This window comes from Vanessa cardui, chromosome 2 (genome assembly GCF_905220365.1).
Source record: "Vanessa cardui chromosome 2, ilVanCard2.1, whole genome shotgun sequence".
In the NCBI taxonomy this organism is placed as follows: Eukaryota; Metazoa; Arthropoda; class Insecta; order Lepidoptera; family Nymphalidae; genus Vanessa; species Vanessa cardui.
This window is the reverse complement of record NC_061124.1, coordinates 6035900-6054876: the sequence shown is the minus strand read 5'-3', so window position 1 is coordinate 6054876 and position 18977 is coordinate 6035900. Positions and strand designations below refer to the sequence as shown.

The 18977-nt window shown below is 33.3% G+C and overlaps 1 protein-coding gene across 6 annotated transcripts in view; it reads left to right on the top strand.

The window, feature by feature from the left end:
- The window catches only part of LOC124537084 (protein sickie), a 230553-nt gene extending 212374 nt beyond the window's left edge, over positions 1-18179 (top strand). For all 6 annotated transcript variants that reach the window (XM_047113818.1, XM_047113809.1, XM_047113803.1 and 3 more), the window contains 15 exons: positions 7276-7359; positions 8572-8700; positions 11310-11471; positions 11657-11897; positions 12186-12328; positions 12729-12884; positions 13195-13504; positions 13585-14239; positions 14313-14462; positions 14963-15153; positions 15516-15624; positions 15707-15899; positions 16236-16394; positions 16830-16913; positions 17024-18179. In XM_047113818.1, coding sequence (XP_046969774.1) covers positions 7276-7359; positions 8572-8700; positions 11310-11471; positions 11657-11897; positions 12186-12328; positions 12729-12884; positions 13195-13504; positions 13585-14239; positions 14313-14462; positions 14963-15153; positions 15516-15624; positions 15707-15899; positions 16236-16394; positions 16830-16913; positions 17024-17146 — 2889 coding nt within the window. In that variant the 3' untranslated portion in view covers positions 17147-18179. The remainder of the gene's footprint in view (positions 1-7275; positions 7360-8571; positions 8701-11309; positions 11472-11656; positions 11898-12185; positions 12329-12728; positions 12885-13194; positions 13505-13584; positions 14240-14312; positions 14463-14962; positions 15154-15515; positions 15625-15706; positions 15900-16235; positions 16395-16829; positions 16914-17023) is intronic.
- Positions 18180-18977: the final 798 nt, after the last annotated feature.

Here is an 18977-nt window from a genome sequence, read left to right as displayed (position 1 = left end):
GGCCTCCCGAGCGAAGTGCAGCAAATACCAAGGATGCCGTTACAGAATAGTAGAAATGGTTTTAAGAGATCAATAAGCGAAACGAACGGTTTCTCGAAACGACTCAGCTACAGGCATTCCTTCAGTGTAGATTATAAACCACAACAATTCGCCAGGAAGCCTCATAAGTGCTGCGAATGTGTAACTGGTATAGCAGCTGAGGATAGTGAAACGCCATCTTCGAGGAAGCTGGGAACGTTGTATGAATCTCAAGACCCGAAAGTTGGTTGTCAGACCATTCTACGATCGAAACCTCCTGTGCCGTGGTGGGAACTGGCAATTAAGAAATCTCGTTACAAGAGCTGTCCAATTCTTGAAGAGGTACGTACATACTAGACTAGGTTATTTTTAAATCGGAAGGTTAAATTGAAATACTTATATAATACTTGTAACAAGCTCTACGAGCACTGTTTAGGACGGAGCAACAATATAATAGGTAATTAAATGACTTCCGCTCGTAAAAATTCTTAATTGATTTTTGATTCGGCTGTCGTAAACAGTTACTGACAGGTGTAGTCAGTTTAAATTATTTTATGGTAGCTAAGTACGTGTATTTTATTAATGAAAACATCTGAATACCACCCGGCAATTGATTTCTAAGCCAGGCATATAATATTCGACAACTCATTATAAATTGGTTTTAAAACGAATTTCTCACAGTATGCAAATGAAATGAAAATTTTAACACATATTTTTCAATGTCTTTATTATAAATGCTTATTAATTTATGTTAAACACGTTTTCATTTTACTACTCGTCTATAAAAACTATTATTTAAATGAGAATTTACCGCATTTGGTGCCAGACGCATATTCAAAATCTTTGTTTAACATATATGAATGTATTGATTTATTTATGAAACTGAGTGAGCATAGTAAAAAAAAACTATAAAGTAATAAATAATAATAAGAATATGACATTAGTCGTGAATTGAGTTCGCTCTCTCACCAATGAATTTGACAGGTGTTTAATAAATTATATCAAAGAGACCACTGTAATGTTTATGTATGTAAAAAAAACAAGTTAAACACAGACAAAAACTGCTACCTGCTTCCAAAGAATTACCCATTTCGAACAGGTGATCTAATCTTGAATCTTCGATACATTTAAGTCACGATGATTAACCTAAATATTCCCACGGTAATAAAACCAAAAAGATTTTAAAATTTTATTACTAATTTAAATATTAAGTATCAAATTAAAAATGCCCTTGATTTTTGATTTCTTAATATTATAAAAAAAATCTAATATAAATGACAGAGTAAGTAAAGTACAAAGAATTAAGATGTTCTTTTTTCAATAATTTATTTAATCATTTAATCTTACTTGTAATCTTACTCGCTTGAGTACCTAAGTAGGACCAAACGCGAGATAAATATCGCTCGGTCAAACGCCTTTCGTACATTGTCCAGTCACACCCGCTATAACATGGCACACTTACCTAACATAGCCGCATCCGCCTGGGACCTTCTCTTATACTTGTTTATGGAGTTATTGCAGTCCTGCTACAGTTATTGTCCTATCTACGCGGAGCTTGCGACTATCGTAACACAGACGTATGAGAGTAACTCATTAAAATTTTATAGACGATAAAAATGATATTGTTATATTTTGATTTTTCTGAAAATTAATTAGTGGAAAACAGTTTCAATTAGATTCAAAAGTGTCTGTAAAAACGAATTTTAATGGAGTTTTTTTTTAATTATATTTTAAGTGGAGTACATAATTATTTCAATATTAATAGCATTGTAATCAATCAAAGCTTTTTTTTTATTTCGGTAGTGTAAACCACGGTCATAGTCAGTCAAATCAAGTCAGGTTACATTAGTAAATACTACAATGTAAATTATCATACAAATGCTTCATTACAATATCCAATGCCTCAAAAACCTTGAATACACTTACAGTTTAGTTGAGACACATTTATAACCCATTAGTATGAACGTGTGGTATTAAAGGCACCGCCTAACGTTACATCGTTCAAGTCATTTATTGACAACATTGTTGTGCTCTCAATGCTTCGTTTTAAGTCTTTGAAAACTCTTCGTATACTACTTTACTTGAAAAGTTGTTATATTAATAAACGAGCTGTGCCCGCAACCTTGTATACGGTTAAATTTAACAAAAAAAAAATTGCTTCAGCCTAAGTTACCTAGGCTAAAATTATATTTATATACTTACTATATTTATACTGAATAATACTCCTTATTATATCAGTTATCCTCCAGTGAAAGTCACGTCGAAATCGGTCCTGTCGTTCCAGAGATTACTTGGAATAAACAGACAGACAGACAAAAATTGTAAAAAAAAAAATGTTTTGGTATATATTCATCATGTATACATACGTATATAAATTGATGAAAAAGGGCTATTTTAATATTGGTATTTTGCTCACTAATTGGACACAATTATTGAGCAATTAATATTACAAACAGACACTCCAATTAAATATATGTATAGAAAATTATTTTGTTACATTTGTGTCATTGTAAAAATAACAGACAAAATATCGTCGAAAAGTGTAAGTTATATTCTGATGGTCACACCCCAGGTCAATAGGTTTGCATTACCTTGGTGCTTTTAGGTTAAATATGTATGGCAAGCGCGCAAGACAATGTAAACAAAAAAGGAAGAGTTCAGTTGAACAAATATTCGTTCTCGTTAAGAATGTAGCTTCGTTGCCACCGTTGAGTGGGTGATGTATGTTTCTTTATTGAATAACTAGGAGTAGTTTCAATCGATTACACTCTGATCTAGGACTAAGTAGTTTGATAAAGAATACTACCTTAATAAGGATGTTTTGAGACGGTTGAATTTTTCATGTTTTTCTAATATAGTAATTAATCTTTACGTTCGCATATATTAAATACACAACTCGATATTTTCGAGGAAAATGTGTAGTTCTAATTAAAAAATTTTTAGTAACGCTTATAATGTACTAATATGTATCAAATAAAAATTGTGTCTTTCTGTAAACTTTTTCTGTTTACAAAGTCATGCCCAAAGATATCTCCTGTTAAGAATATGGATGCGTACAAGACGTCACTCCGAGTTTGTATCAGAATTTCTTCCAACATATACAAGGCAACCCCAGGAGACAATTCGTAAACACAAATTATTCAATAAACTCCGTTGCGCAGACTTAAATTTCATAAAAAAAATTATATAGATAACTTTGTACATGTTCGTTCTATCCATAGACACCGGCAATGTATTGCTGATATAATAAATTGTTGAAATTATATTATAAATAAATACTTTTTACTGAACATTATTAATTAATATTTATTATCTGTTAAAGTAAATATCGCGCCCTCGTTCTTATATCAAATATCTATTTGAATATTGTACGTTAATGTAATGTTATAGCAGACACGTGTGGCGTGACGTCCATGAAGGTAACGGAGGGCATTGTACTTTGTTCGTTTAATGTATTATTTAATTGTTTCGCCTCTAACAAATTAATGCTTGTTTTCCTTCACTTAAATGCATATTGCGTACTCCGTCCGTGAGTGATAATGTGAATTTGATTCTCTTACATAATTCTAAGTGTTTTTCGAGGTCAGAGTATTTCTAATTCAATTTGCTTTAGCAAGATTTAAAAAAAAAACATTAGATTTTAAATAAAAAACTGTATATTTTTTTTATTCGAAATGTAATAAATAAATATTGGAGAACATTATATACAATTACTCTGGTCCCAATGTAAGTAGTTAAAGCTAAAGATAAATCAGAAGTAACGACCTACCACATACACCCAGACCCAAGACAACATTGAAAACTAATGAACTTTTTCTACATCGACTCGGTCGAGAATTGAACCCGGGACCTCGGAGTGACATACCCATAAACATCGGTGTACACACTAATCGACCTAAACTTATCTTATATTTCTACAACAAGACTATAAAATAAATGTCATAATGCATATAATGAATTGTATATTTAACAGTCAACGCTACACAGTTATTTTTTTTTAATTAGGTCTAATCCAACACGGAGTTCACAGAGCACGGGTGGCACAGCTGCTGATGATGTAGGCAATTATCTTCCACCTGTCTTGCAACCTGTGCAGTTCATTGTCACTCCCCGCACATAGCTACATTCGATTCGTAATCTAACTGTTGCTTGACACGGCTATGTTCTAGACACACGCGAATGTGTGTCTTTCAATATGCTATCCGTACTTGTGTTTAAATAGGAAACGTAAGCCAATAAACATTCATTATTGCCTAATTTTTTCTTAAATCGAGGTCAAGTACATTTTGATTAGATTCAAATATATTTATTAAATTACCATTAGTGAGTATACTTTACTCGTCGTAGTTTCAAACAAAATTATTGTTTCATAATCTAAACTTATTCGATATAATTAGTGCCGGGTGTTTTATAGTTATTAAAAGCATATAATTGTTATTTTTCCACACAGTCATTTAAGTACACTAAACTATCAACAAATATAAAGGAACGATACACGTTTTTCCCCGCCTTAAAACATTATTCGTTAAGATAATATTTAGCATTTCAAACACGCAATATCCCTTAATTTATTTTCAATTATATTATATAGTCGTAATTAAAGTGGTGTGTAGAATATATATTTAATACAGAATAACTATTAAATGATTCTGTTCTCAACTATGAAAAAAAACTGTTATACAACTCAAATAAATTGCAATTAAACTGAATAATTGCAATTTATTTGAGTGGTTTTGTAGTTCTTTTTTTAATGTTGAGAGCAGAATTGATCATATCGAAATCAGTATAATCATTGTACAACTTTTCAATTGCTCAGCCTGTGTTATTAATATTCAATTGACCTTGGTATGTAATAGAAGTCAAGGCAGATGCAAATGGTTTTCCTTAACGGCAACAAATAGTATCGAATAAAAAGCAATACCTAACGGAACTAAGTTAATTTCTGTATTCGAATAAATGCCTACAGGTGGATCATATGGTTTTTATAGTGATGGCACGAGCATGTGCAAGATACGTACGGTATAATTGACGAAGTGGTATGCCCGACGCAGGTGAAATACCATAATAAGAAGATAGTACTTATTCTAAATAAACTGCTCATTCAGAAATGTCATTATGTACAATAAATTTATTTAAGTGCGTCATTTTTTTTTTGGTGCAAGTGAGGAGGTGGCTTTATAAATTTACCGCGTAAAATAATATTGGTTGTTCGAGCGTTATTCGAAATTCATAGTTTTTTCTTATATTGTAATATATTTAAGTCGCTTATTATATTACAGTTAAAATAATTTATCATCGAAATATTCGAGTCAATTAAATTGATGTTAAATCAAAATTTGTATCTGATCCCGTTAGGACGTTACACATACAACTAACAAATAAAACGTTTCGAAATTAATAAAACTTAAACTGGATAATCGAGATTATTTTACTCTATTTTTTATAATATATTTGGGTAGTATAAAACTAATGAATATAATTTCCAGCATAGTGCATAACCTACCCAGGCAAGCGACGTCTAAAAATATCCGCCGCAAAAGAAACGTTTTTCTAAATGGATACGAAAACTTTATATAAGGAGTTAGGTTCAGGGGTCAATAATCTTCCAATACTATTTACCTCTATGTATTCGCTGGGGTTAATATTTAATATAACCACTCCTTATATCTTACCGATCAGTTGTTTTCAACCTGTATGTTCATGTTTTACGTTAATACAATATTGATAGGGACCGTGGTCATTGCCCCTCTTTAATTTCGCTGAGTACTCCTGTGACGTATTAAACAAAGGGTCTTATGTCCAGCTGCACCCATGCCGTTGTAAACGGAAAGTAATTTATTCCGATGACTCATTACTTTACTAGCATTTAAATAAATAATTGTAGGCAAGAGTAAAGATGGCCCAGTGGACAAAACAAATGACGATTAATTAAAGGTCAGAGTTTACTAATATGAGAAATCATCGCTTTTCTAAACTATCTATATATCAAAGAGAATGAAATGTTGACATAGAAAATATTATTACTTTTTACCAGCAGTAAATCATTAACGAGTTGATACAATACTTTGTGAATTGTATTTATTTATATGATTATACCTAATGATTAACAAAACAATAACAATTTCAGTTCAAATAACCTGCAATCAGGTTACGATTCTTAAATTTCTGACGTATTTGTAATTCGTTCATTTATACGACGTGTTAAGAATCAATTCCAGCACAAGCCTCCCACATGTTTTCGTCCTGCCAAATTAATTAAATCACACAGTTTCATAGTCCGATGAAGTCATGTACAAAATTAAGACACAATTGTTACATCATTATTAAATAGACGTTCAAGTAGGGAGATGTTTACGATCATATTCGACAGGTAATTACCTTGTCATCATCTCTACAAGAACCAGTTTCGCTTGTACTTGAGGCGATTTAAATAATTATCGGCTTCGACCGTAACCGCTATCCAAAAAAAACGGTATCAGGAAACTTCATCTCTTCGTGGTCATATCTAATTTCGAAACTAGATTCTTACTTACACGAGCTTGAAAGTATGTGATCTTTGATTGATTAGTAAACAAACTATCATTCGATTTACGATCTTAAATACACTTTAGTGTTCCATAAAATAAACTTTATAGAGTACATTGATGTTCTATTACAAAAGAACGTTAAACAATTTGAAATGTTTTTTACATATAAACTCTCGTTTACAACTTTCAACTCTAGAGTACTTCGAAGGTGTGGAAGTTATTTTAATACATAATATATTAAATAACAGAAGTGCTATATGTAAAGTGGAGAGCATTACGCTAAAATGATGGAAAGTAAAAAATATACCAAAAAAAACACGCAACATTTACAACGGAAGTGCTAGAGTTTTTTGCTCTTTAGCGGTCGTTACCGTATCGAAATCGACGACTTTTATTTTTGGAATGTTTGTTTACAAGTGACTTGATTTCCACGTGCTCAAAAAATGTTGTTTATTATCGACGCTGAAAGTTCCCAGAGAAAGCTGAAATAAACCAAATACGTTTTAGCAATGTCTCATTGTGGCCCAAATTGAAACGTGATGTTTGTTGTTTTATTAAATCATATTTACCTTCCATAAATAACGTGGCTTACCTTATTCTAACTGTATTGGATAATGATGGAATAAGTTCCACATTCTCTTTTAAATGATAATGATGCCTTTGCCCAATACTATACATATACTATACATATACGGACTCTTTTATTGATTTTATATTTTTTTGTCCACAGGCACATGTTGTATCAGCCTTCGAACAGAGTCTTTCAAATATGACACAGCGGTTGCAGCAGCTAACAGCAACAGCAGAACGAAAAGTATGAATCTCATATATTTTTCAATTCTATAAAATATATCATTTTTCATATAAAAAATTTTCAAGTCCACAAAAAATTATCAGACCGTATTTTTGATAACATCAGATTAGTATGTAGAGGATATATGACATTTCAATATCAATTCAAGAATAAATTATTAAAATTACACTATAATTTATTTCCAGCATTCGATTAGATATATATTTAAGTGTAAATTGGTCTCAACCATCATCATTCGCTCCAATTATATTTGAAACGACATGAAAGATATAGAGAAATTTTCTATGAATATGTATACCACCTGGGATGATTAGTCGACTTTTCTATATTACGGCTAACTCAAATCGGTTTCTAGTTAAGGAAAACTTGTTGGATATACTCTCGATAACCTAATAAATGTAATGAAGTTCTTCAAATAATTCTATAATAATATAAACAATTGAACAGTCTATTCTATTACTTTTATAAGTCTACAAATAATAGAACATATTCTTTTTATAAATTACTAAAAAAGACTACTATGTAAAATACGATTTATTATTACGTCACAAGCTACATTTTATGCATATAAATTTAATAAATATTTATTTAAAAAATAGTAAAAATGTAGGTAATTTAAATCGTATAATTTATACCTTTATAATGTTATTCGAGCAAGATGAATTCGCTATCTTTGCACTTAATACATTTCCTCCGCGGGTGTCTTTCTAGTTTCCACCTACCTTGCTCGGATTATAAGGTGTGACAGTATAATAATGTCGACTTAATCAGTTTAATATGAGCGGCTAATTAGCTTTATAGAACAATTTCTCCCCTACATTTACAAATTTCACCTGCGACGCTTGTAGCTTTCTATCAATTAATTTTAGTACATGCTTAACAAAAGACCTCATTTACATTCAAAATTAGACACGAATGACATTCGTAATAATTATGGAACTATATCATGTTACAAGAATACATAAAAAGAAAACATCTTTAGATAAGTTTATTTTTAAACTTGATCAAAAGAAAATGTGCACCTAGAAAGTAGTTAGACTTGCTTAAAGTAAAAAGCATTACTAGGACATAAAATGCGACTAGTGTTTTTTTCTTTACTCATTAAAATAGAATCAATATCTAGAGAAGACAAGTAAATAAAATAATAAATGATTCATTATTGTTTAGAATCTCTGTTTAAATTTTTATTAATTATTGTTTTTTTTTTATTAGGATTCCGAGTTGACTGAATTGCGTCAAACTATTGAACTGCTCCGGAAGCAGTCGATTCAAGCTGGTCTGACCACTGCACATATGCAGTCCATGGGCATACGAGCTGATGGCGTCAATGTCACAGGACCGGTAAGTTATAATAAAATATTATCATGACTCCTAGAATATTCACCTGTTCATTAAAATATATGCTGCTATCTTAAATATTCGAATGTAGATGTATTAAAATATATCGACAAAAAAAAATAACCCGTTTCGTTTGTAACAATAAAAATAAAAGATAACTCAAATTTCTACATATATTGTTTCATAGTGGTTACTGTTATAGCTCAGCGTTCAAACGTACTGGTGCATGTAACGCATCAGCTAGTTCTCCAAATGAATACCAAAGAACAGTATATTACTTTTTAAATTCCGATAATGAAGCACGAGTAAAAATTTGATGGTAATCTCTCGTAAGTCTTAAGCGATTTAAGTGAATACCGAAAGACCCTGCCCTTTGCATTTGGGCATACAATTGCGATGACCGATTGTCAGATACACGTATTAACGTCCTCTCATTTACCTACAAACTTTCCAATGGCCAATTGTTAAATTCATTACAAGAACATATCTATGCGTGCAGTAATAACTGCCTTGACTCTATAGTTAATATCATTAGTTGAAATCAATTTCGATGATCAATCATACAACGCAATAGTTGAGGTTAAAATAAAACATCACGTGCACTTTAGTTTCTATATTAATATGATTGATTGTATTACATCTTAACATGCATAAAAGTAAATTTCAGTTACGATCTTGCAACATCTCGAAACTAAAGAAATGTGTGAAGGTTGTTCTGAGGTATCAAATATAATCATATGATAATGATGTTTGATTTGTCACTTTGTCTTTTGTAATTGGGGTAGGTACACATCTAGAGCTCGGTACGCGACGGTGTACATTGAGCCTTGTGATTAAATTAACCAAGTTATGTAGGCCAGCCATCAATCGTTAGGTTACATCATTAGAACTCCTGATAAAATGAGATCACGTACATAATGGCGCTTTAATTAAAACGGTAAGGCTAAGTGGACTCACGAGTGCGTCCACTCGCGCTTGGCCGGTGAATGTCTAATAACTAGTGATATTATTCACACCTTTTTATCAGAATATATTCTTCGCTTTGATATTATAGCTTGTCTTCGGTTTATATGGTATTTATTTTTTCAAATCTGAACAAGATGGCGTTCATACTGTATATATAGGAAAGTTCGTTTAGACTCAACTTAATTTTCTATAATAAGACTAAATAAATAATCAATTATGTGCTGAACATATGGAAGCCATCAAAATAATTGATGTCAGTACAACAGATTTGAGAATAATTTTTGAAAATGTAATTATTGTTGAATGAAAAAAATCACAACATCGTATATAATTCTCATTAATGCTTCGTCAAAAATACATTAGTCCAATAAATAATCGACACGCCACTGTATGAATAATTCAAAGTATCATAATTAAAACAGGACATTATGTAATTAATAACCCTGCAGCGACTAAACCATAACATAACGATCAATCATTTTTTTCATTTAACTTTAATTTAATATTGTTTTGGTGTTTGTTTATTATTAAACCTATATATTAAAATATACTATTAGGAATAAAGTATAGAAGACTTAACTGACACTTATTATAAATATTATTTAAGACCACATTCTCGATGATTAAAGAAATTAAAGAAACACATTATTTATATATTAGACTAGTAGTCGCTCGCGGCTTGCCTCGCGTTTAAGGATGTTGGTTTTCACGTGTCAGGCAGTAAAAGTAGCCTATGTGCTTTCTTGGAGTTTGGGTTTGCTTCATAAAACATTTCATCAAATCCGCTTCAGCGATTTGGTCGTGAAAGAGCGACAAAAAGACAGACAGGCAGAGTTTCTTTGACATTTATAATATAAATATAGAATTGTTTTTGTTAAGCAACATTATTTTACTGGATACTTGTAAAAAATCCATATTGTCTACAAAATGCCAAGCTCGTGTACAAAGTTCTAAGTAATATAAATACGTGAGAAAACGCAGTTAGATCGTTGATATGGTACCAATCACACGCTTTTTAGATACATGAAACCAGAACAGTTGCGAATGCACGTGAAAGTCGAAGCCGAATAAATGGCATAAGTGACCACAATTGTAGACGTTTGTACGATCACGTCTGCATTAAATTGACCATCAATAGGTCTCGTTCTAAATATCAGACGTCAATAGTTGAGACATAACGTCCTGTTTATGCTTGACGCTGTATCGTGTGAATATAATTATTTTAATTAGCCGTCTAATTTTAATCTCAACATCTTGAATCGAAGCTATGCGATACCGTGAGGTTTATTCGTCATATCATTTGGTATGTCAGATCATTTGTTATTATTATTTCCTGTTTTTAAAACGAAATCTTTTATATTGTGGTCCAATATTATGCTTTAAATGTTCATAAAAATGCCTTTTATTAAACCTGAATTTAAATATAATTATTGTAACGCTAAAATCGCATATATTGTTATACATGTATGTATATTATACACGATCTGAAACGAATTCTGTACAAAAAATAGAAAGTTACAAGTAATAAGAAAAAAATACTCTCTTTATGTTAAGAAATAATTATACTGAAAAAATGGAAATGATATAAATATATATATTTGTTATTATTAAAACCAATATTAATTATTCGAATGTTTTGCATCTAGGATCCAAACTCGACACACACTCAGCAATCTTCGCCTCAGCGGTTAGCCCAAGGCAATGGTGCCATCACGCGCCACCTCTCCACCGATAGCGTATCTAGTATAAACAGCCTCAGCAGTGGGTCGTCAGCGCCTCATGATAAAAAACATAAGAAAAAGGGATGGGTGAGTTATTATTATGTGTTATAGCTTTGAGATTTTGCTAAATAAAATAGGTGTCCACAAGTAGCAAAATGTTTGTCACTATTAGTAACTAAACGTAAGTTTATTAATAGTGAAAACTTTTTCGAAGTGTAATTTGTAAAGGAAACATTTGGTACGATCTAAATGTTAATATTTGTCTGTTATAGTTGCGCTCATCGTTTACAAAAGCGTTCTCAAGAAATGCCAAGATATCTAAGACGGCGAAGCACTCTTCCCTCGGGCAATTGTCTTCACAAGACAGCTCGTCGGGCTCTCATCACTACGACGATCCGCACACGATCCGCGAAGGAAGCAACGAGAATAGTCTAGAACATTCCCACGAAACTCTTGACAATGCTAAAGACAAAACGACGTGCCCTCCAGCGAATACCGAAGAACAGACCAAAGGTAAATTACGCAAACTACATTTCTACCGACGTATTCAATTCGCTGATGTCGAAATCCCATCTGTTCGATGCATTAGCATAACTAATTCTGTATCGCACATGTTGCATTTGTTCGATAAATATAAGCTAGAGAAATTAGGTTAAGTGAAAGCTTTATGTCGTTTTAGTACTTGTCATTAAAGAGCCCTAAGTAAATTCATTAATATGTAAGTAAACATTTTTAATAAATAGAAAGTGAAGAGGCGACAAAATAATCGATTTGTTACTTAACATCTAATATTTATTTCAGAAAAACCAGATCAGTCGGGCTTAGTCGACGAATTGAAGAGGCAATTACGAGAAAAAGATTTGGTGCTAACAGATATAAGGCTAGAGGCGCTCAGCTCCGCACATCAACTCGAAAGCCTTAAAGACACTGTCATAAAGATGAGGGTACGTACAATATCATTACAAGTCGATTAAAATTTTGTTTTTGTTTTTTTTGTGAGTCAAGATGGCCCAATGGTTAGAACGTGTGCATCTTAACCGATGATTGCGGGTTCAAATCCAGGCAAGCACCGCTGAATCATGTGCTTAATTTGTCTTTATAATTCATCTCGTGCTCAGCGGTGAAGGAAAACATCCTGAGGAAACCTGCATGTGACAAATTTCATAGAAATTCTGCCACATGTGTATTCCACCAACCCGCATTGGAACAGCGTGGTGGAATATGTTCCAAACCTTCTCCTCAAAGGGAGAGGAGGCCTTTAGCCCAGCAGTGGGAATTTGCAGGTTTTTGTTGTTTTTTTTTTTTAAAAAAATAAATTGTACATGACGTTAAATATTTATACAGAACGAGATGTTGAACCTGAAACAAAACAACGAGCGATTGCAACGTCTAGTTACATCTCGGTCGTTGGCTGGTAGCCAAAGCTCCTTGGGTACGGGAGGTTCCGCGGTCGAGGATCCCAGGAGATTCAGTCTTGCAGACCAAGCTACCATGCATCAGGTATTGTAGAACAAAATGTATTTAAATATTGTTTCCACTTATAATAATCACAGAAATTACCAATTTAATTTTATATATCCATTAATGCTTGCTGAGCTTTATTAATCGATTGTTGAAATTAATTGGAATGAAACAATCTATTTCATATTTGATGGAATGTGGATAATATTTCTTTGTAATTTTTACACTAGAACTTGTTAAGACGCTAAAGGGTTTATTTTGTGAAACATGTTTTATTTGTAAACACAAATAATGTAATATAGAAACGGTCCATCACGTTACTAATATATTGTTTACTTTTTAATTTCAGGCCGCCATTGATATTCATTCTCAGCCTTTAGATTTAGACTTTAATTGTATGTCGTCGACTCCATCTCGGGACCTTTCAAAGAAAGGATCTCCAAAATCTAGTATGGTCGAGCCAATATACGGTAACAAGGCTGTTTGTGAATTAAATGAAAATAGTGAAGCCTTATTGGGAGCTTTAAACGGTGCAAGTGACATATTTACGAATGGGCTTAGCGCCGGGGACAGGATGAGCGGTGATTACGATATCAATACAGTGCTACCTCCCCCTAAAAGCCGTGAGTTAGCGATAGGAGAAAGCTATTCAGATATCGGTAAGTTTTTATTGCATTCTTATCGTTGCGTATGTTGGTGACCAAAGCATTATCTCTTACACACTCCGTTACATTCCCAGGTGTCGCTGACAGCCAGGGCGATACGACGGACGGAAAGAAAATAGCGATCGCAGTATATTTAGGGCAACCGGAAACATTCCAAAGATATTTCGAAGAAGTCCAAGACACGTTAACTGAATCGGAGTGCAGGTTTTATGCGAAGCAAACAGCTAGTGCGTTTAACAATCACTTCGATAAACAATCAAGTTTCGATTCACCGAGGATGTCTCAGAACCACAGCCCCGAAATCGAAACGCAAGATTATCCGCAATCTATAAATAAATCGAACACGAATAGCCTTAAAAGTAATAAATCAACGCACAGTAATTCGTATAAGAACGTGTACAATAGTGATTCGACAATAAACTGCAATGAGTTTACTATAGCGTACACGTACATATCTGGCAAGACGACTTGGCAGAATTTAGACTATATAGTTAGGAAAACATTCAAGGACTACCTATCCAGGATAGATCCCGGAACGAATCTTGGTCTCAACACAGATTCTATAACGTCCTATCATTTGGGAGAAGCAACACGTGGACCGGAAATCTGTTTCCCTGAATTATTACCCTGCGGTTATATAATCGGCACCGTCAATACTCTGTATATTTGTTTGCAAGGAGTCGGAAGCTTAGCTTTCGATAGTCTCATACCAAAAAATATTGTATATAGGTATGTATTAATTATATTGTCGGATTTGAAATTCATTTAATCTTCGAGGTAATTGACGTCGTTTTTTTTTTAGGTATGTTTCACTATTGTCTGAACACCGGAGGGTAATACTTTGCGGACCAAGCGGCACGGGAAAATCATATTTGGCGGCTAAATTGGCGGAATTCTATGTACAAAGGACGCAGCGAAGAGGAAATCCAGTAGAAGCCGTAGCAACATTCAAGTGAGTTTTCCTATATTTTCTTATTTCCTGTTATCAAATTAATCATAAGTGTTTTTTGATAATTTGGTTATATTTAACGGAAACATATTAATTAAATTTTAAAGCATTAAGTTGCAAAGATCGAAAACAGTTTAATGTTTTGTTGTCAATAAATTTTAGATATCATTATATTTAACTAATAAAAAATAATTTGAATTTTGCTTACAACAACAACAGCCTGTAAATTTCCCACCTTAGTCCAGTAAGGTCTCCTCTCCCTTTGAGGAGAATGTTTTCGAATATATTCCACCACGCTGTTCCAATGCGATTTGTTGGAATACACATACGGTAGAATTTCAATGAAATTAGACACATGCAGGTTTCCTCACGATGTTTTTCTTTACCGCCGAGCACGAGATGAATTATAAACACAAATTAAGCACACGAATATTCAGCGGTGCTTCCCTGGCTTTGAACCCTCTCGGAATTTCCCTTATACAATGGTAAATTGACATCAACAGCGTGGACCGTAAGTCGTGTAACGAGCTGCGCGCCTACCTCGCCAACATCGCGGAGCAGTGCGGCGGCGCGGCGGGCGAGGAGCTGCTGCCCGCCGTCGTGGTGCTCGACAACCTGCAGCACGCCTCCGCGCTGGGCGACGCCTTCGCCGGCCTGCTGCCGCCCGACAACAGGAACATGCCCGTCATCATTGGTACGACCTCTATCGACCTGGAATATTTCCATTTTGTTGCTTAATATTAGTGATGAATGTGAGGAAAATATTAAATTACGAACTTGGGATGATGATGAACAAGACAGATACACTATCGTAATAACTCTTGGTAGATATTTAAAATCTTTATACATCACTGTATTGTTGGATAAACTGTTCTAACTTAAACCAGATACATATATGATGTGAAGTGTCTGTATTCGTAGTTACGACGTGGGGCATTTACGACGTTTTTGCGGGTCGAATTATGTTCCACCAATTAAGCTTTTTAAGTTGCGTATATTATACAATTTTATATAATTTCTACGATTATTTTTAAAACTATGTCCTTTTTTGCACAGGTACTATGTCCCAAGCAACATGTAATACGACTAATCTTCAACTACACCATAACTTTCGGTGGCTGCTCACTGCCAATCACATGGAGCCAGTAAAAGGATTCTTGGCACGGTACGTAAAATAAAAAAAACACGCTGTAATCATTGCCATTACAAAAATTCTTACAGATTATAATTTTTTGTCTTTTGTATAGATACCTTCGCCGAAAATTATTCTCCTTGGAATTGAGGCTAGGACGACGTGAACCAGCACTGGCAGCGGTTCTTGAATGGTTACCAGGAGTTTGGTCAACTCTCAACGCCTTCTTAGAAGCTCACTCTTCAAGTGACGTTACCGTCGGTCCTCGTCTATTCCTCGCTTGTCCTATGGACTTGGAAGCTAGTCAGGTAAAATATTTTTATTTTTATTTGTATTAAAAAAACGAAGAGATTTAATCAAAACAAAAACGAATGCAACTCAATAGATGTGACAGGAGTGAATGTGTGTGTTTGCAGATTAAACGTAAAACTAAAATTAATATAAATATTAACAAGAAAGCTGCATAGCATATATATATATATATATATATATATATATATATATATATATATGTAGTATTTTTTGAAATTTTACAATGGATTATTTAATTTCTCCTCTTATACATATATTACTTTTTAACGTGAATCAAATAAGCAAAAGAAGCATGAATAGAGCAAGTGATAGATATATTACTTTGCGTGCAGGCGTGGTTCGCGGACGTGTGGAACTACAGCATCGTGCCGTACGCGTCGGAGGCCGTGCGCGAGGGCGTGGCGCTGTACGGGCGCCGCCGGCACGCCGCCGTCGACCCGCTGCAGCACGTCAAGTCCTCCTACCCCTGGAGAGAGCCCAACCACTCGCATGTGAGACATTTATGTACATCATTTGTCGCTAAGTAGTAAACAATCGAAGGAGTACAGATAAAAAAATCTTAAAATTATATATTTCAAGCTAAGTCTACTTAAGAGATGTTCGCTTTAATTTTAATTCTATACTTACGATCGATCCATAATTCATATAGATCTATTCGCTCACGAAGGCGTGCACCTCCACATAAATATATTTTTTTTTTATACAAACTAACAAATATAATTTTAAAAATTAATGTGTGTCCTTTTTTATTAATTTTCCCACGCAAACTAAGACGCCTTGTAAGCGCGAGAGTTACTCATAATCACGCTGACAGTAATAATTTCTAATTGAGGGACCCGACCAAGGATGTCACGTCAACTTAATGTCAAAGTTGTTTCGTCTCCTTTACTCTTCCTGTAATGAAAATATTATCTTTGACTTTACAGACCTTAAGACCCATATCAGTCGAGGATGCTGGTATTGACGACGCTAATCAAGATGCGAACACGAACAACAATCAAGATCCCTTGGTAATATATTATTCTTTACCATTATACCAACTTTTAAAAATGTCGCTTAAAAGTTAGCATTTAATAAAATAATATGTTGTCTTTAATTTAATAGCATTTTATTTTTACAGTTAAATATGCTAATGCGACTTCAAGAAGCTGCAAATTACAGCGGAAACCAAAGCCAGGACTCCGACAACGCCAGCATGGATTCGAATCTCACTCACGACAGCTCAATGGGCAATGAGCTCTAAAATGACACATCCCCTCGAAATATAATCTATATCATTTCCTTGTGACAACTGGTATGCCAAAGTTTGACACAAGTTCGAGCTTCACGTGTGGATCCAGTATTAAATAAAATATTTGTGACGCGTATACAATATTATAATTTGTTCCTTTGATTTTCATAGATATATTTAATGAATAATGCTTCATAGTATATTGTATCAAAATGATCGATTCGTGAATGACTCTATAAATAGAAATTTTTGATTGTAATTACCTAACTGCATTTACTATTACTTGTCACATGTTAACTATACTATACAAAGCCAAATATTTGCCATATGTACATTACTTATATTTATTTATCAAATTTAATGGCTTTTAGTAACTTGTTTTAGGTGCTTTAATACTCTTGTAAATTGATGTATGAATAATTCTTATTTCTTTTTCTATTGTCAGGAAAGGATTTGCTCTGCATATTTGTGAATATTGGCAAATATCGTAAGCAAGAGTAGCAGCCTTTTCTATGTAATTTTTCAATGTTTAATATGAAATTTTTAACAATTGTGTTAAAAACTTTAATACGATGATAATATAACTTTCGAGAAAACTATTAGTGCCTGGAGCGAGGTATTCCATTTTTGTGAAATATTCGAACAGTGTAGGACTGTTAATGTTTATATTATATTGAAGCAATGTGGCTTTTACTATTGTTATATTTTTCAAAGTTAGGATATGAACACGTTTGTATTACTATGATATTGTATGTAATATATTATTATGAAAGTGTAATTTTTATACCATTTTCATATTAAAACTCATGTACCTAATAAAGTAATAAACTGTAAATACAAAAATGTTTAATATAATTTTTTTTTTCTCAATGTGACTACACTAACCGCCATTATGCTATAATTATACAGCATTAATTTTGTATAGAAAATGTGTAACGAAGTGTTACAGTGTTCAGTATGGATTTAATTGTGTGCATAACTGAAACGTGATATCTACAATCTATGCTTTACAGACATTGTGAAAATAAACATTGATTACATTATACCTAAATTGTTTTCTTTTTTGCCATTCCTCTGAAATGGATTTTTCTGAAGAGTATTTTTGTTTTATTGTAATCAAGTTATTTTACACGTTTTGCAATAGAGCGAACTGATACAAAACATTCTTTTCCAACACGCTTTTATTAGCTTTACTTGTAACTAACTATGTATGTAAGAAAATCTTGGAATCTTAAATTAGCCCACTTCCCGTTCTTCGATTAGGATGAAATTTTACACACGCTCTGAGTTCTGTTGACAATACATCACTAGCTAAGAAACGTCATTACAAATCCAATACAGCGGCCTCCCGGAGAAGGCGGACTGGCTGTTTGATATCCGTCCCCATGATATGGGTATCAAATGAAAAGGTTTGCTGTCAGTAATACGAAAAAATATATAATTTTTAGCATAGCTAACACGCCTTTTCATTGGTATTAAACGGTACAAGTAAATACAGACAGACAGACAGTAAAAAGTTCTCGTACCATGGTTTAAATAATTAAAAAATATACCCTACAATAAACATCTACTACAAGCGTTACAGGCTTAACCATGTCAATTGTATCATGTTCCTTTTGTCTATGGTCGTCTCATCCTTTGAAATTATTTAAAGTATAATGACTAATCTCCGATTGACCACTCTAGGCACACATGATACTTGACCACATATACTCAGACAGCTTTCTGAATTCTGGAGACAAAATTTTGCGCCCATTCTATACTGTTTTGGGCAAAGGGAGCACATATCATAAAGCAACAACTTCTACCTTCACTGTTAATTTCGGCAACATGAGAAGGCTCA